Source organism: Amphibalanus amphitrite, unplaced genomic scaffold (assembly GCF_019059575.1).
Source record: "Amphibalanus amphitrite isolate SeventyFive unplaced genomic scaffold, NRLGWU_Aamphi_draft 000965F_arrow, whole genome shotgun sequence".
NCBI classification, from domain to species: Eukaryota; Metazoa; Arthropoda; class Thecostraca; order Balanomorpha; family Balanidae; genus Amphibalanus; species Amphibalanus amphitrite.
In genome coordinates, this window is record NW_024882459.1 from 71,823 (window position 1) to 90,232 (window position 18,410).

Consider the following 18,410-nt stretch of genomic DNA (forward strand, 5'->3'; position numbering starts at 1 on the left):
CAGGCACTGACCTTCGTCCTGGAACTCATGTGCTTGAGGATGGGTGGGCGTCCCTGTCAGGAAGCCCATGTGCGGCGCGTCCGAGTCACCGAGCAGCGGCATAACGCCGCCGCTGCCGGAGCTGTTCTCGCCGCCACCGCCGTGGTACGAGTCGTCACCGTCCTCCAGCACCAGCGGCTCCTCCTTGACCGAGAGCGGCTCGGAGCCGGGCCGCGGCAGCGCCGCCTCCGGGGCCGCCGCCGGCGCCGGCTGGTCCACGCTGCGCGGCCGCTTGGGCGTCAGCAGCGCGTGCTCGCCGGAGGAGGTCGGCGGCGGCGACAGCGGCCGCTTGGAGGGCGGCGCCGCAGCCAGGGGCGGCGGGGGAGGCGGCGGCGGCGGCTGGGGCGCTGCTCGGTGCCGCGGCGGCTCCGGAGATAACCGCGGAGGGGGCGGCGCCGACGGGGTTGAGGTCTTGGTTTTCTTTGGGGGCTGAAAAACAACAAGTCAATATAAGTCTTGGTCTTCTTTTATATCTGTTTTTAATATCATCACATGTTAACTCAAAATGGTTAACTCACATGCTAACTCAAAATGGTGTATCAAAAACATGACATGAAATTATTTCAGGCTTGTGGAATTTTTTCAGTTCACCATCTTTAACTGAACATTGCAGTGTGCCTCACCTCTGGCTGTGCTGGCTCGTCATCTCCTGTCAGACCCCTGACCTGCAGGGTCTCAGCAGTCTTCAGAAAGGAGCCCAGCTCACTCTGCGCCACATTCACTTTTCCTCGGTACATAAACTCCACAATGTTTGACAAGTCTTTGAATGATATATCACGCATGAAAAACACTGGATGTGTTCCAAGGTTACCCTGAAAGAGAGGTCATGTTGCACATTAAGAAATCAAAACAATGTTGATATGGAAATAGTTTTGCTTACATGAGGATTGATAATCTGTATGCAGAGAGGCAGCCATGCAAGCACAACTCATGAAAAAGAGCAGTATTAGATGACCTAACAACTTTCAGGATATAGCTTAGAAATTTGAGTGTAACAATTTTGTCAGTCTTATCTGCAGACTGCAAAGCATCAAAGCAATTAACTTTTCCAAGCTCAACCACAGTGCTTATTCACTAAAATCCATTTGCCATCACAGCTAAAATGTTCTTAGCTCACCTTAAGAACATCCCTGAAGTAAGGACTGCAAGCTGAAAGCATCATTCTGTGTACTTTGATTTGCTGGCCTTGAGCACACAAAGTCACATCGACCAGCTCCCCATCTCGCCTCAAGTCATTGAAGAGACTTGTGACACTTGTCTGGTAGCTGTTCCATTGGAGACAGAAATTCTGCCCCTCATCCATGACAGCAGCTCTGAAAATACGTGGAGCAAATGTGACCATTGAAACCTATGTCGGCACATGCAAACCCTGACTTTGCAAGGAAAAGGTCAATAAGAATTTACAACTTTGACCTTGCAACAATGGCATTACCTTTGCATTATCATTCATTGTGCTTAAATACCTGTAACCTACCCAATCACAATTGTTGTTAGGTCATTAAGGTCAACAATGATTATTTAAGTAGAATCAAGTCAATGCCAATTGCCAGGGTCTTCAGAAAATGCCTAATCAAATTTCCATTGTGTTAAAAATTAGCATGCATCATAATATAAAAAACGAAAACACCTTCACCTACCAAAGAGACTGAGACGAAATGCAGGCTCGCACCTACGCATTCATGGGTCACGTTCACACGCCAACTAAATGTTCCCCATTCCAATGCAGCTCGCTTTGTCTACCACTGATATAGACTCTTCGAGGTTAGCAAGGTTTTAGAGAAGAAAAAACGGTACAAGGTCAAACCAAGGCCCTAAATACAAACAACCCAACCTAACCCACGCCCAGCGCAATCACGATTTCCACGCGCCGGAAATGCGCGACGCCGATTTTGACGTCAATACTCAAAATGGCGCATGTGACTTTGAAACAAGTACTTATCAGCAGTAAGACAAGAACCACCATTTCTTGAGTGTATAAAATAAAATTTATTTCAAAATGGCTGTAAAGTGCTTTATTTACGATATTTGTTCAAAAAAATGCTGATGTTACATGCATTTTAGGCAGGGAAAAAAGTACTCTAGGCTACTCTTTGGCTAATCTACCGAGTACCTACATACTAAACTTTCTACCTAAACTCGAACAACTGACCGGCAACAATTTACCAAAGTAACATTTTCTATCGGATGGACTTGAACTTGACTGAAAGATGCAGTTATGTGCGCAGTGCGAGGTTCAACGTCGTCGACCATGCCAAAGCTTATCGTCCTTGTGTAGTAGTAATGGGTCAGTGTGACCCGCTTTCAATGGCTTCAACTTATTTTCTGTATTTTCTTACAATGGCGGACATTAGTATATCCAAAGTTCCAGAAAAAGAAAATGCAACATGTATTCATAATCCACACGGGTTTGACATCGAAGTTTTTCGACAGCTTAGAAAAACGGTCAAGCGAAAAATACTGCCACTCTAATTAAAAATCAGACTATCATTTTTAGCGAAAATTTTTTGAAATAAAAATCATTTTTCTTTCAATTTCCATGAAAATAAAAACAGAAAAAAACTGTTCCAATCGTAAGATCAAGGCTCTGTAAACCGAAAAGTGGTAAAGTGGCGCATCAGCAACAGCTGAGCAGATACGATTTTGAACACATTTGGTAAACATAATACCTTGAGATGTAAACAAACATTTTCATTCATAGGGCATAGGGCCTTGCATAGGGCGCGCCGCGGCGTTGATGGATAGAGATAAGTCGTCTTACCGCCCAATAAATTGTCATTTGAGGATGCAACATTCACAGTGCACCAGTGAAATAGCAGTTTAATGGTGAAGTCATGATGTGAAGCGTTTGCCGCTTTTATAAATACCCATGGACTGAACTAAAACTGAAGCTGTTAGTTACCGGTTGAGGTCACAACACTCACACGGTCTCGGTTCACGGTTGTTTGTCGTGAATCAAATCAGAGGAATAAACTCAAGAAATGAGATGGCTGTGGGAGAAGCATGGACGTTCACTTCCAACCTACAGAATGATCATGTTTCTCTTTTACTTTTTAATCCTGAAGATAAGACATATTTGTTCAAGAACATGCAAGAGAGGGAGGTGCCGCACGGAACCTTCCTTCCGGGTGGGCCAACCACCGTAGCATTGAATACATGGAACAAGGTCATGCAAAGCAAACTTAGCGAGGTATAAGTTCCTTCTTTTTTGTTGTAGGATGGGATTGAATGGTTGAATTGATGAATGACATGACATTGGGACGATAGAAACAGAAGAATAGTCGCCTGCCAGAATTTATTGCCCAAAGACCGCTTCACACATGGTTAAGCCCTATCTGCTTACATGCCCATCATGTTTATGCTCTGTATGTGAAGGGATCTTTAGGCAAAAAATTTTGGCAGGCAGCTATTTTTCTGTTGATAAAACTGGCCTCTGTACTTTTGAAGTCTTTCTAGATTTTAGAACAATAACTTTGATTGAATTGTTGCTTTAGATAAATTATCCATCAGTAGTTATTTTTCTCATGTGACTAAATGATCAGGTGCAATTGGAAAACATATGTGTAGTTGACAGTGCTCTGTATGTTACAGGTTGCTGGTTCCTGTGATATAAGTCCACATCTACTGAAAATTCAGAGGTTCTTCATCCCATGCTTGTCCAGAGCTATCAGCCATGTCATCTTCTACATGCCAATCAATGCCAAGATCAAAAACAGAACAAAGGTACACAGGCATGCAGAAGTGATCTGCTGTTGAGTAATACCAATGCAAGGAATGAGTTAGCTATCAAGAATGCTTAAAAAATAGGTACTTCTTATTTCTATGAATAATCTTGCTCATATTTATACCTACTGTGATAGCAATTCCTGAAAACTGGCCTATTCATTTTCATGATAATTTGATAGCCCATCAGCTTCATGTTATGCTTTGTCACATATTTTTTTTTTGCCTTTGTTGTTTTATGAAATGATTTTCTTTGCTTTATTCAATCAGATATCTTAAGGTCTAAGGAAATTGGTTTAATTGTCAGCCTCCAGCTCAAAGTTCAGATCAGCTTAGTATTCCTACTTTGAATGCTAAACTTGCTGAAAAGCAGTCATCGCACTGATGTTTCCGACCCATCCTGGCTCCAGGCCAAGCCCGGCCTACGGTGGCTGACGGCCGCGCAGGCCCGCGCCTCGGTCACCGAGGGCCAGCTGATGGCCAGTCCCGAGGTGCTGGACTACATCCAGCTGGCCGAGGCGCGGCAGACGGGTGCCAGCGATGCCGCCGCCGGAGGCTCTGGAGACGTCGCCTTGGACGAGAAGGGCGGCAGCTACATCTACGTCCTGCCGGAGGACAGGGCGGTGAAGCTGCCGCATGAGGCGCTGCTGGAGGCTGCCCAGCTCCTGAAACTCGGTAATCATGGGCGTAGGCTTTGGTATGGTCGGTCATAAAGTCGGTGAGCGGAGCGATCGGGATCTGACTGTTTGCATCGTCGTTTCGCCGTGTGTCCATAGCTTAGCGATCGATCAGTAAAGACTGAGACGTGCACGGCAGTCTTCTGCAGTTTCACATATTTTGTTCTGATATAAGATATTGCCTCTTCCAAAACGCTAGAAAATATGCTTTGGTCAACATCTTAATTTTTATCGAAATCGCCGATATTTGTTTCGGTTCTGTTTCGTTACGCATCACCTCTCCGGCCTGGCTGTTCCCAGAGCAAGGTCTGCTGTACGAAGAGTTTGTCCGCCGCTGCTTCCCGTGCCTGTTCATGAACTTCTCTCGGTTCTCGGACCTGGTGCAGAGTCTGGGCTGGGAGCAGGCGACGCACAAGGACCTGTTCAGGTGGGCTAGTTGTTCCGTGGGGGTGGCATAGCTCGGCAGTGCCCAATCAGGTAAAGCTTTGCAATGGATGAATGGGTTATGCTCGATTTTTCCCGTAATTAATCGCTGAATCATGATTGGCTGCCGTGTTATTATTGTCCAAAACCGATGACCTTTGTTATTTTTTCTTTCTGACCCATTTCCAGGAGTCTAGATTCGCAGGGTCGCGGCGGGCTCTGACGTACCATGACCTGCCGCCTGCCGGTGACCCTGTGTGACCTGTCTCCAGGAGTCTGGACTCTCAGAGCCGCGGCGCTCTGACCTACCGTGACTTGCTGTTCGGCCTGGCGGCGCTGGAGCCGTGTACCCAGCACGGCGGCCCGCCGGCAGAGATACGCTGCCGCTACATCTTCCGGTGAGCACGAGGACGGTGAGGGTGACGAGGGTAGGGGGGGGGGGGGGGCGCCGAGGGATTGGGGAGCTGGGAGTGGTCTGATGGACTCTGCGAACCCCTGCCGATGACGGGGAGAACTCTGAAGTGTGAAGTACACGTTTTTGAAGAGGGAGCTGAGTAGGAAGTGCGGCAGGATGTGCTTCCGGGTGTAATTGGTCTGTGTGTTGTGTCCTTCCTTAGAATTAGCCTGCATATTCACTGTTGATGTTGGTGTCATCGATATGCCATGCAGCATGTCGCCCGTACTCGGTCAACATTGTTCTCTGCATCTTCCATATTCCCTCCTTTGACTTGGTCGAAAACCTCGGTAAAACGTCCCCACGCGAAGTACTTCGGCAATTACTCAACAACAATTTAATGTGTGCTTTCTTTTCTGCGACACGACCATTTCAAAATACGCCTCCGTTCAAAAAATGCCTTATATCACACCTTTCTATTCTCGCAGTTACTACGACAAGGATAACGACGGCCGGCTGGAGTTTTCCGAGTTCCGGCAGATCGTCAGCGACATCCGCCGCTTCAAGGGCCAGAGCGTGAACAAGGAGGAGCTGATGCTGGTCACCGAGCAGAGTGCCAAGTGAGAACGTGATTACCTGGTCGGTGTCGACAGAGGGAGGGGGCATTGAGCAAGTGAGATGGTTTCTTCTACCTCGCCGGCGTTATGAAAAAGGCCCCGGCCTTGCGAGGGTTAAAGTGTTCCAGGGTGTTCCTGGAATAAGTGACGATATGGGGGTAGTGCGACGAACATCCGTTCCGTGTTGTTAGCAATCGACGGGGTATGCGATATGTGACTCGGGAGGTGAGGAAAATCGGTCATTGGGGGTAGGTAACGTGCAAAATGTTGTCCTCCTTCGGTGTGGTGTGAATGATTACGTCCTGACACAGCACGACCCACCCGTACAGTATTGGGTGCAGTGAATACCTAGCCTTCCCCTTCCCCCGGGGTGTTTGGCGCCGAATCTAGCGAGTTACTAGTTACCTTACGCTGGCCGAGCTCCTTCTTCTCCCCAGTAGGATATTTGGTGCAATGAATGACACCCTGTCCCCTCTCCCGCAGGGTGTTTGGCGCCGAGTCGAGCGAGTATCTGACGCTGACCGAGTTTCTGACGGGAGTCGGCCAGCTGAAGTTCCGAGGTACCTCGCTGCTGCTGCGGTCGCCCCAGTCGGTCAGCGCCTTCCTCAAACAGCGTCAGAGGTATGTCGTGGATGGGTCTTTGGTGGAGCAGGGGAGGCCGGTGTGAGGGTGGGTGGGTGTGGGGGATTGGATTAGGTAAGGGACAAGGAAATGTGTTTCCTTATTTTGAGCTACATTACTTTAATGTAAAAATTATCGGCATATCCGTGTATAATTGTACTGCGATAAACTTTGTGTTACGTGCGTTGGGCGCTCATTTTACGTGTATTGGGCAAGGGGGCATCATGCCGCCAGCTGTACTCGGACCTCTGACACACCACTCCGTCCCTGCAGCGCTGCGGACCGGCCCGGCTCTCCGGCCGGCGGACGGGTCTCCCCCCGTCCGTCCGTCATGTTTGACCGGTCACCGCTTCACGTCACAGACGGACCCGAGAAACTCGAGGAAGGTGAGTATGGATAAGGCAGGGAGGTGGTGTGAATTGTTAGCTGAGTTGAGGAAACAGACGTGAAGCAGAGTGTGTACTGTCAACTTCAACCTGGTTTACTGCAAATTGTGCTGGAGCTCCATGAACACTGAACATTTGTTACTCTATCATCTAAGCCTTCAATAACCCCTCGAGCGCCAAAGCCCCATCTGTTGACCGCCCTTCTCCCCCTGACCGTCAGTCTCGGCGGACGGCCCGTTCTTCAGTCCGTCGGCCGGCTCCGAGGGAACAGAGTACGAGCTGGCCACGCACTCTGTCCGGGTCCGGCGCACCGGGACGCTGCTGGACATCAACGCCCTCTGGGACATGGAAGGTAGGCAGTAATGAACACCCATCAACGCCTTCTGGGACACGGAAGGTATTCAGCCTGCCCTCTGGGACATGGGAGGCAGATGGTCAGGTGGTCCTATCAACGCCCTCTGGGACACGGAAGGTAGAACTCTGCCCTCTGGGACATGGAAGGTAGGTAGCAGGGCATTGTGTTGACTACTAGGCAGTCCGGCACCTATCGACGCTCTCTGAGACATGGAAGATTGGCAGAAGTCAGTAGGCGCACTCCTGCACATCAACGCCCTTTGGGGCATGGAAGGTAGGCGCACCATCAATGCCCTGGTAGGCACTTTGTCACTACATATGTTGACTGCCTAATGGGCAGTCAGACACCTAGGCTATCAACGCCCTCTGGGACATCAAAGGTAGGCACCATCAATGCCCTATGGGACATGAAGGCAGTCACCTTGCGAGACTGCGTATTTTCGCTTTCAAAAGACGCATTGACACTTGACAGCTTTGTATGGTTCATTTTAATTATACAGCGCATGTTGTTTGAGTCATGGATCATGATGTTATTACGAGCGAGCGCAGCGAGCGAAGCGAGTCTTTTCAATATAACGGAAAATCTCAGTATGAGCGGCCCGGCCCGGCCCGGCCTGTAACGCTTTTGAGAGGCTTATATCTCAGCAACCGCTGGACCGATTAGCCTGCGGTCTTTTTTGCTGGGTACCCTTCTACCCCGTAATTGACTACTTTTGATACATATCAGTGACCGTCGTGGCACGTGCCACGTGAAATGTCAAGGGTGTTCAAGCTGTTTTGCAAAAGTAGTGATTTTGAGAGGCCCATATCTCAGCAGCCGCTTGGGCGATTGTCTTGCGGTAATTTTTGTAGGGTAGCTGCATCCCTTCTACCAATGGTCGGACACTTGCTCTATGTGAGTGACCCCCACTGCACGTGCAAAATGCAAAAAGAAGAGGTGCCAAATTTGTTCCCATTTCAATAACTCGGTAATTACTGGGGCGATTTCGCTGAAACTTGGCATACAGGTAGGCAATCACCAGGCAATGCATTCCCATGTGTTGCGGTTAGGGTGCTACTGCACGTGCGCACGTGCAGGGGGCGTTCCCAGATCTCGAGAACGGCTGGGCCGATTGCGCTCAAATTTGGTACACGGTTGGGGACCAGTTAGTAGGGTTCCGTGCAAAAGTCAGTTTGGACCCCGTTTGCACGTGCGCGCGTGCAGAATGCCGCTTCCAGATCTCAGGAACGGCTGGGCCGATTGCGTTCAAATTTGGCGCTCGGCTAGCGACCGGTTAGAAGGGTGCTTTGCACAAGCCCGTTGGAAGTACCCTCTCGCCCTTCCGCACGTGCAGGACTCACTATCTCGCTCGCTCGTTCTTCGCCCAAAAGGCGTTTTACTGGTAACATATGTACGCTTCTCAATGTTTGAATGTTTTCCTTTGTTGCATTTGTTTCCTGATTGTGTGCGATATGTTCTCATTCATTGCCTTCTGTTTCTAAAGAGCGCTTTATCTGCATCAAATTATCAACATGTATCTGCATCTCCACCGGCGTGTCTCAGTGTTTGGCAACCTGTTCCCGTATGCATGACATTATACATATATTGATTCGCCACCACTGGTCCAGATCCGTGGTTCGAGAGCTTGTCGCTGGGAAGTGTGAGAACGAAGAACGGTCAGTGGGCACTGTCGCATCCTTGGGCAGCGTCTTAGCTCGGCTCAAAGACCTGTAACCTTTAGTGATTATCTAGTAGTTAGCCCTCTTGGAATACCTAGCTCAGCTGTTCTTTTAGACGGTCGTTGTAGTCGAGAGCAGTATCTTGAGGTAGGCAAGATGTTCCACTTTTTTTATAAAAGAAAGCACAATCATTGTCGCATCGAAGTATGCGTACCTTTTAGTTAGTAGGTAATTCAGCATACACTTATACAGTCGAAATATTCTCCGAACACGTCGTGTACGCCGAAGTCGGCCATGACATAATTCGGCTTATGTTGATTGCCTGCAGGATATCTAGGTGATTCCTGTTGATTCTATAGTAGCTTCATAGTTCTTCGCAGTATTGGTATTTATAATAGTAATGCAAGGGTCACCTTTTCAGTTAGGGCACCATCAGTTAGTAGAGGTTTCGACAACTTGTGCTTCAACCATTGTACACGTTACTTTGATATAGCTTCACATATTATTCCGTTCTTAAACAATTAAGTATTTCATGTCATATGCGTCTCATATTTCATGGGTATCATGTGTAATTCCATGTATAACTTACCCGAAGCGATCGCTATGTGCTATTTGCCATTAATTCTGCACTAAATGAATCTTTAACAGCCTTGAAATAATGTATTTTCGCCTCCACCTTCCCATCTCATTCTACCCACATACCCGCCCACTTCACCCTTTCCCTGTCCCCCATCAGACTCGTCCACCATCTCAGCGTCTGCCCGGCTCAACAAACGCTCTCGCTGGGAGCGCATCTCGTCTGTGGACAGCTTCAACCAGAAGTCTCAGCCCAACGAGATGCTGAACGGGCTGCGGTACTTCGAGCGTCCCGTGAGGACCGACCAAGCCGCCGGAAAACACGCCGCCAAGGAGCCCTTCCACTGGGGAAACGTGAGAGCGGGGGATTTACACAGGGGAAGTGGGAGTGCAATTGGAAGAGCAATTAATGCAAAGAAATGCGAGAGAGTTATGCTCTTTTGGTGAGGGAAGTGGCCTTTTGCTAATAAAAGGATGCGGACGACGAATGACTGCAGCTGTTCACTAGCGGAATGAGGTATCCGGTTGGCTATTTATTTTGATTCTGAGCTTCCGCTGGTGAACTCATAGAATCACTCGCTGATACGGGAAGCAGGAGGCTGCGCAGTTCTAGTGATCATAATGAGTCTGAGTACTTATCCACCTATTTTGGTTGTACTTCGGCTGGCTGCTGAGCTCGGATGATCGTATGACCGTTCTTCCCCCCGTCTCCCGTTCAGGTGGATCAATCGGTGCTGGCCAAGTGTCTCGGATTGTCGTATGACCGCTCTCCCGTCCTCTGTCTCTCGTTCAGGTGGACCGGTCGGTGCTGGCCAAGTGTCTGCTGCAGATCTGCCATCTGGTCAGGGACATCCTGGTGCAGGAGCCGCGACTGCTGCAGCTCAAGTCGCCCTGCTACATACTCGGTACGTGCGCTGACCTGGACCGCATGGCACTTCAGATTCGCCTGATAAGTCATGCAATATACATCAATATCAACAATATTTCGACTCTTTGTTCCACTTGACTTTGCCCAACTTTCTAGGTCGTGTGCAGTAAGCCATCAAAAGTTAAAGCAAGGTATAAAATAAAAAAAGGAAGTTCGTAAACGATCGTGTTGTCGAAGAAATTCACCTTTCTTGATTCGCCTGCGGTAACGAATGGTCAAACTTTTTTGGAGCATATCGCCCATTCGTGTACCCACCTAGTTTGCCGCCCCTGTCCCAGCCTCTGACTCTGAGTCCTCCGTCTCTCGTGATAGGTGACATCCACGGCAACTTCGAGGATCTGGTGTGCTTCGAGAAGTCGCTGTGGCGCCTGGGGCCGCTGCTCACGCCCGCCAGCTTCCTGTTCCTGGGGGACTACGTGGACCGAGGCGCCCACGGCGTCGAGGTAGGGCACGTGGGTATGGAGAGGTATGAGATTAATCAGATCGAAGTATGACGCACTGAGGCGTCAGGCGTGTATGCTGCGATCGGAGAACTGATTGAGAAAGCAGGAAATGTTTGCGGATGCGGTTAATGTCATCAGTCATGTGTCGGAATGGATATTTTGCGTGAAGATATTTGTGATAACGGTTCCGTGTTATTCATAAAGGATCAGACTGACTAACCTCTCCCTCTTGTCCTTTAGACGGTCATGGTCGACCTGTTCTCGTAGACCGTTTCTAAGCTCTATCTCGTATTTGTCAGGTAGCGTCCTACTCTACCTGTTCTCGTAGACTGTCTCTAACCTCTACCTCCTGTTCTGTCAGGTAGTGGCTTACCTGTTCTCGCAGAAGCTACTCTGCCCCAACAAGTTCCACCTGCTGCGGGGAAATCACGAGGTCCGCGAGATTCAGCAGACTTTCACCTTTCAAAAGTGAGTGGCCAACAACCAGGTGTTATAATCTCTCCAATGCAGTGTCAAAATGGGACATCCCAGCATTGACTTGTCAATTTGACCGGCGTTTTTTACTTGTTCGACATGATCACTGATCATGATATGCAATGACAGCAATGAAATCGGTAGAATTACGGTGAGCTGTAGCATGAAGTGTTCGATGAAGCATTTGCTTTCGCGCTCTCGCCCTGCCCCACTCATTGGCTATGTCCCCGACCGCTCAAACCGACCGTCCTTATATCTCCCGAGCGCCAAAGAAAACCCAATGCCCCATATAATTGCCACGAATTTACCATTTCTACTCCTGTCTGTCACCAGGGAGTGTATCACCAAGTTCGGCAAGATCACCGGCCCGGAGGTGTGGGAGGCCGTCAACGAGTGTTTCGACGCCATGCCGCTGGCAGCAGTCATCGACAACAAGGTACGACGTGTCTAGAGTGTTTTGAGGTAGGCGGGAAATGTGAAAACCTCAGAGACCGGTGTGGGTGCCATTGGCGAGGGACTGTGCTTTGACTTTTGAGATTTTGTTTAGATTCTAGATCGATGCGTATGTTGTCGCAGTTGATGCGGCCGACGGCTTGGTAAAATGACCTCATCCCTTGGTGTGGATTCCGTTCTCAGATATTCTGCGTGCACGGCGGCATCCCTCCCCCAACCATCGACGGCGGGAAGATATCGGCCATCAACCGAATCCCGTGCCCGCTGCCGCGTCCCGAGACGCAGAGCCCGCTGGCCTGGGAGATCATGTGGAACGACCCCATCAGGTGAGGGCTGGCGCCGCGGACGAGAACGAGGAAGAAGAGGGTGCCTGTCTGCGATGAAGGGTCGTTGTAGAAGCCGTGGCGCGCAAGATTGTGCTGTACTGGCAGTGATGCTCACCGGAAGCGTCTGTAGTTCTCGGTGGTATTCTGTGTCATGCCCCCCGTGCGTCATCGGGGGTGTAGCTCAGTGGTAGAGCGCTCGCTTCGCATGTGAGAGGCCCCGGGTTCAAACCCCGGCACCTCCAACTGTGTGTTTTCCGTTTGCCATGACCACTCGTCCGCTCGTCTTGCACTGATTCTCATAGTTCGTTGAAATCTGCTGCTTGTGGCTCACTTTTGGTGCGGTCATCTATTGAAATTAGCCCGTAAAACACTCATTACAACCCGCGCCCTGTCCCGGCAGTATGGGCGCGGTCAGCTCTGAGACCCTGGACGAGCTGCGGGAAAACGACGGCTTTATCGACAACTACCGTCGCGGCACCGCACACATGTTCAGCAGCGAGGGCCTCGACCGGTTCCTGGCCCGCAACGAGCTCTCACACGTGGTGCGAGCGCACGAGGTGCAGCAGGCCGGCTTTCAGGTGGGTGCACAGAGGGTGAGGGACAGATTGGGACAGAATATTTGGACAGATGCACGAGCTGGGACAGATTGTGCCTCAGAGTGCAGGTGGGTGTCATGGGGAGGGATGCTTAAGGTAAGGGACGTGTTTAAGTGTTGGCTTTGGTGCGCAGGTAGCGGCGGCAGGTGCCGATGGATGTTGTATTGACCTGGTAGCGGCTACCCACTTGTTCTCTGCGTGGCCAGCGCTGCGGTGGCTGCTGTGTAGTGCTCAGAGATTGTGGATGCAGAAGAGTGGAGCGTCAAGGATGCTGAGTGCAGGGAGCAGACCAGTGGTGCGTGGGGTCCGGTAGCTCTAAATTACTGCTAACGAGTCGGGTTCCGAGGAAGCCGATGCGTCGCTTGTAAGTAGCTCGCAGAAGCTTGTGACAAACAAGAGAATTGAACCGGTTTGTGAGGTTCTCAAATCAGATTAATGATAATGAATGTCTTATTTTACCTTAGTTCTGTATGCGGCTGAATAGGGTGCAGGTCTCGCAGAAACAGGTCTCTCCACTTTCATATACTTACCATCCGAACGTACAGCCTTGCGCCTACTTTGCGAGCTGCGACCCACCTTACCCTTCACCAAACACCTTGACAGGTCGCTCCCTGCCTCAACCGAAAACCTGTGCCGAATTCCTCCAGCGATCCTCCCTGCGATTGTGGCCGCGCCGAGTCGGAAACCGGGCAGCCAAACAGCTCTGGACGCCTATCAGGCGGCCGATCGAACCGCTTCGCTATGCTCCAGAGGTAGCCGCACCGCCCACCGTCCGCCAAATCGGGAGGTTTTCACGCCAGCCGGCAGTGGACGCCAGGAGATCATACCCATTCGATGGAAATGAATGTGTTGGAGGTTTGATCTTGCCGGCGTTTTCCTGGTTTCGTGTAGTGGATATCAAACAGCTAAGAGGCAACAGTGGAGTTTTGCGTGAGAGGATTTTGTGGGATCGTGTTGGTTTTCGCCCATGTAACCTTGGCAAGGTTGTTCGCTTCATCCCGCTCTGACCTCATCACCAAAGCTAAGTGTAGCTTGGAAGCCTAGGCATTCTTTCGTGCCTGAATGATGTAGCAATGTGGCATTGACTTCAAAACAGTCGCCATGTGATAGACGCTATAGTTCACTGCATCCCTAACAATACAGGACTCGATAATACAGAGTCTGGCCGTGCCTTATCACAAATCTACCTATCTGAGCCGAACGGAGCTGCACTTTGTCTTGCCTTAAACCTACGATCATTTATTAAAAAAAAAAATCACATAGCCTACCGCATGCCGACCGTCCGTATCCTGGGAGCACCCGACAGCACCACAATTACTAATTCGGCTGCCTCTACCGCTGACACAGCCCTCTGCCGTGCCATGTTTTATTGATTGGGGCGGTGCGGGTATATCGGCGACGATGTCGCCTGTCGGAGGCGGTACCGCTGCCGCCGTCTGCTGATAGTGACGTCAATGGAATGCTCGCTGAGTGCCGAGTGACCTCGCTTGGTGCCACCCGCTCATCGCTGAGTGCCACCCGACCTCTCCCCGCTGGAATTTCCACCGGCCGACCCCCTCCGTCGGGTGGCGGAGATTCTCCCGCCTTGGGATAGTCCGCTACCCTCCCCAGTAAGGCGCCGTGCCCCCCGTCTGTGTCGTCTCGCCGTGCGTCAGTGGCGGCGCCCGAAGGGAGTGGTCCGCCGGTGATGTCACGTGCTAAGCTGTTGGGGAATGTCGGAGCCGGCGACACGGCGAATGGCAAGGTCGTCGCCGGCCGCCGCCGGGCGCCGCCGGTGTTCGTTCAAACCGAGGCGGAAGGATGCGGGATTTTCCTCGTGGTGCCGGCCTGGGCCGGCCGTTCGGCTAAGCTCCCGGCTGTGGCGTGGATTTCTTTTCAGCAGCGTTCGTGTGGGCTTGGTGTGGTAGCTGGCGGACCTGCGATTTTTAGGGAGCCAGCGACTATAAAGTGATTTTTCGTCAGATTGTGGACGGTAGCCTTGAAGGACGTTGCAGCCGTTATAATCTGCATTTTAAACAATTCATGATTATTTAATTTCCCCACACAGGCATGTTTCGGCCGAGGTCTTTACCGAGTATCTGGTGTTCCTGGCCTTATTTTCTCCCGTTCCTTCATAATTTACTTGTCAGGGGCCGGCGTTTCTGCGTCGCCCGGAGACAAGACAGGAGGCCTGTATTGTAAAGGCGTGTGTTTGTTAATAGTTCCGTTCTTATATGTAGCTTGCAGTGTCTGTGTCTGCCTTACAGCCGACATTGCGACTTTGTCTGTCCCACAACTGACTGTGTGCTGTCCCCGTTCCTTATCTCACAGTGTCGTTGACCGTTCCACACTAACAGTACCCGTCCTTCAGCTCACATTTCACAGTGTGTCTGTGTCCTTCCCTTAGCTCGCAGTGTCTGTTCCGCGCCTCACACTATGTCTGTATCCGTTTCTCAGCTGCAGCAGAAGGGCCGCCTCCTGACTGTGTTCTCGTCGTCCCGCTACTGTGGCGGCTCGAACGAAGCCGCCTGTGTGCTGGCCGACTGCCACAAACTGCGTACTATCCGGCTGGACACCGCCTGAGAGCGCCGCGGGTCACTCGGGGTCACCGTCAAGGTCAGACGAGGTCAGAGGTCAGCTGAGGTCACAGGGTCATATAGAAGGTCAGCGCAGACTGTTTGACGATGGGGCAGGTTCGCCAAAGCTGTTGTTGGAGAGTGACAGTGAAGCGGGGCGAAGTGCGGACGCGTACCTGGTGACCCGGGAGGTCGCAGGTCAGCAGAGGTCAGTTGTGAAAGGTCAGAGGTCGGCTGGGTCGAGTGGCCAGCGCTGGCGGACAATGATAGCTTGGCATGGCGTGATTTGGGACGTGACCAGAAAGAGGACCGGTTGCAGGAAATGTGAGGAAGGAAAGAGTAGGAGCTAATTCTGACCCGGCACATCCACGAGATGCACCCACGGATGCTAAAAGGTGAAGTTTTGCGGTGTTGCTCTCTAGCAGGTATGATTAATTTTGTGATATCCGCCGTGAAATAGTTAACTCGACTTAGGAGTGGGTTGGATTGTGATCATGTTGAATAGTTCGATAAATGAGATAGCAATATGAGAAGTTCAAGTTACAGAATTCACGGTTTTATGGCGGGAAGGTGGCGTCGCCGCTGAAAGTAAATTTTGTCGTTTTCTATTGAAAGATTCACATGGTGCCATGTCGAAACTTCCACAGGGGATCAGATGATTGTTGGTGAATGTTGGCCTTTAGGATATTCCGCTGCTCATTAACAAACCTGAAAAGGCCTTACTGTCAAACTTGTAATGCTGTATTTAATCGTAAATCGCCAAGAGCTTTAACATGGATCTTTCGATGATCGTGGGTCGACCGAGGCTTTGCTAAGCAGTCCTGAATGGGCTCATTGTTTTAGGGTGTTGTCCAAAGATCCGATGTACCCTAAACGCTCAGCCACCAATTCCTTCTAACAGGGTAAAGAAACTGCTGTGTTTAGTGCATCGGTATTCTGTGTCATATGTCTGTGAATGTAGAAATCTGCAGTTGCTGACCTGCTGGCCCGCATATCGCCTCTTTCACTCGCCAAAGAGTCGAATGAAGTTCATTATCACCGTGATATTTCTTGTAACCTTAACCACCTTAGCCATATTGATAGTTCGTGATGGTCTTCACTTGAGGCAGCGCATTTCAAACTCTGGGCGTGCCAGCTGCTGGTACGCTGTATGGATGCCTGGAAATTCAGCATTCAATAACAGCAGCAGCTACATCGGTTCATTGTGTAGTGAGAGTTGTCTGTGTGAATGATTTGCTGTCAGTTGGCTGCACTCGTGTATGAACGGTATGTTTTAATCCATAGTTGCATCATTGTTTTTTCCCAGCACACACTTTGTGCTTGTGTGGTGATGATAAATATCGCCAGACCTGACGGAGTCAGTGATAAATATCGCCAGATTCGACAAAATATGTGGTAAATAATGTAAATATCTCCAGATCTGAGCTGACGTGAGCTCCGATTGTGTCTGTGGACCATACTGATATCCACTGATTGTGACTGGAACTGATTACGCTCATAAATGTTTTTTAACACCAGCTCACCGGGATACAAATTGTCCATGTTCAACTGACGAGCTTCAAACCAATGCGTGATTAAAACCTGTGTGTTCCACTATGCATTAGTTAGTGAAATAGTGTTGTATTGAAGTGGCACTTGCTGTTCACATCGCCACATCATAATATCACGTTTGCCCACCTAACGCGCCCTCACGGGTTCCTTCTGTTCACCCAACCCGTGTGGTCTGTTCTTGTTCTGCTGTTCAGGTGTTCTCGGGGCGGCCTCTGAGCTGCGCGTGATCGGATCACGTGATCACCCCCCCCCCCTCCTTCATCCCCCCTCGTGTGGCTGTGACCGCATCGCGCGGCACCAAATACGGGTGCCAACACTAACTCTGACGTGCGATTGTTCGAGAATATACTCGGAGACATGCTTTGACATGGGTTTGTGACCATTGATGGGGGCCGGTCTTGTAAAAGATGTGATCTGAATAGTCACGAAGTTGTGATAGTGGGGCGATTCGTCGTGACTGCAACTCGACCGTGGGAATGTGTTCAAACGGACGCCAATCGCCGGCTGTGGGTGTGCTCACACACTGCCTAAGGAGGGCCCTACGCGATACCGTCCTCGCCCCAGCACAGGCCCCCTTTCCTGACCTCCGACCACCCGACCCGACACGACCCGATACGACCCTGCCCGCTTGACCTCCTTCATCTAGTTTTGGCTGATCATAGAACATTTATAACTTCTAAGCATGAATATCTAGGTAAATAGCTATATGTATCAAATAAAGTCGAGTTGACATCTTATTATGTTTCGACTTAATCATTCATACATGCTACCATTCTCTTCCTCAGTCAATTCGTACTTCATTCACCTTTTGTGGCACAAATCAAAGGTGCGATCGTGCTTAGTTCACATTCAAATTGAATCCAGTCCGGGTGCCGTTGGTAGGCGTCCACCGCAAGAATGTCGGGCGGTTGCATCCCGTGACTTCTGGCACTTACATAATGATCTAATCTGGATGGCTGCTCTTTGGCCGTGCCATACCGGCCGACTCCCGGCTGAGACACGTGGCTAGTCCGTCTGCAGTAAGGTCGAACACCCTGGCCACAGGTGCGAGAAACTCGCCCTTGTTGGTGTGTCGGAATCCCAAGTCCCTGTGGTTGGTTTCGGTAAGCTCCTGAGACAGCTCTGCAGGCTCTTCGGTTGAGTGGAGATACACAGGAAACAGGATTATGTTATTGAGAGTGCTTTGATATGACCGAAACGATATCTGCAAGGAACACAATGCACAAATACCCCTTACAAGTTACATGCACAACGATTTGTACCTTAAAGGTAGTGTGCCACCTTTGAAAGATTTCCCATTTTATTTTTCCTAGGATAAGAAGCTTCTGTTTTTACCTAATATCGCAAAAAAAATCAAAAATGGGCCTGGAATAGTGCCTTTTTCGCCTAAAAGTTTTTCGGTTTTTAGATATGTATAACAACTGTAGTGGGCTCACCTGCAAACAGGCGTCGGGCAACAATCGCGAATGCGGCGCACTTGTGACAATAAGCAAAGGTCATTATAGTGTTACGAGCATATTTACGTCTGGACAACGAGTTGCGGGGAAAAGTGCTGATTTTGTTGCAGTTTTAGGAGCCGGTGATTAGGCTGGATTTTTGGGTTACTTTTTCGTTCCGA

General features: G+C 50.1%; 2 protein-coding genes and 1 non-coding gene across 22 annotated transcripts in view; 2 read left to right on the top strand and 1 right to left on the bottom strand.

The window, feature by feature from the left end:
• The window catches only part of LOC122368654 (protein tramtrack, beta isoform-like), a 42,268-nt gene extending 40,335 nt beyond the window's left edge, over window positions 1–1,933 (bottom strand). For 14 of the 17 annotated variants that reach the window (XM_043342826.1, XM_043342821.1, XM_043342825.1 and 11 more), the window contains exons 1-4: window positions 1,677–1,926; window positions 1,157–1,352; window positions 663–851; window positions 12–468 (exon numbers count right to left, since the gene is read on the bottom strand). In XM_043342826.1, coding sequence (XP_043198761.1) covers window positions 12–468; window positions 663–851; window positions 1,157–1,342 — 832 coding nt within the window. In that variant the 5' untranslated portion in view covers window positions 1,343–1,352; window positions 1,677–1,926. Of the gene's footprint in view, window positions 1–11; window positions 469–662; window positions 852–1,156; window positions 1,353–1,676 lie in introns of all 17 variants that reach the window. The other 3 variants (XM_043342814.1, XM_043342827.1, XM_043342823.1) reach the window with 1 other exon arrangement.
• Window positions 1,934–2,719: 786 nt separating this feature from the next.
• On the top strand, window positions 2,720–17,158 carry LOC122368658 (serine/threonine-protein phosphatase BSL1-like). Of its 4 annotated transcripts, none has more exons than XM_043342831.1 (18): window positions 2,731–3,164; window positions 3,628–3,759; window positions 4,170–4,434; window positions 4,737–4,863; window positions 5,132–5,257; window positions 5,742–5,873; window positions 6,354–6,491; window positions 6,765–6,877; window positions 7,098–7,229; window positions 8,840–8,887; window positions 9,627–9,820; window positions 10,260–10,371; window positions 10,707–10,837; window positions 11,199–11,305; window positions 11,645–11,747; window positions 11,948–12,090; window positions 12,491–12,668; window positions 15,123–17,158. In XM_043342831.1, exons 1-18 carry the CDS (start codon window positions 3,018–3,020, stop codon window positions 15,246–15,248), a joined length of 2,454 nt encoding a protein of 817 aa, XP_043198766.1. In that variant the 5' UTR covers window positions 2,731–3,017; the 3' UTR covers window positions 15,249–17,158. The 4 variants fall into 4 exon arrangements, with proteins under 4 accessions (XP_043198770.1, XP_043198769.1, XP_043198766.1 ...); XM_043342830.1 differs by having other exon boundaries at window positions 2,749–3,226; XM_043342835.1 differs by lacking the exon at window positions 8,840–8,887 and having other exon boundaries at window positions 2,720–3,164.
• Window positions 12,261–12,332, top strand: Trnaa-cgc. The gene has a single exon. It is a non-coding gene; the product is annotated as a tRNA-Ala (tRNA).
• Window positions 17,159–18,410: the final 1,252 nt, after the last annotated feature.

Coding starts and splice junctions, on each gene's coding strand:
- LOC122368658 (XM_043342830.1), top strand. CDS start 3,023: ATGGCTGTGGGAGAAGCATGGACGTTCACTTCCAACCTACAGAATGAT. Junction 3,760..4,169: donor AGATCAAAAACAGAACAAAG/GTACACAGGCAT, acceptor TCCTGGCTCCAG/GCCAAGCCCGGCCTACGGTG. Junction 5,258..5,741: donor CGCTGCCGCTACATCTTCCG/GTGAGCACGAGG, acceptor CTATTCTCGCAG/TTACTACGACAAGGATAACG.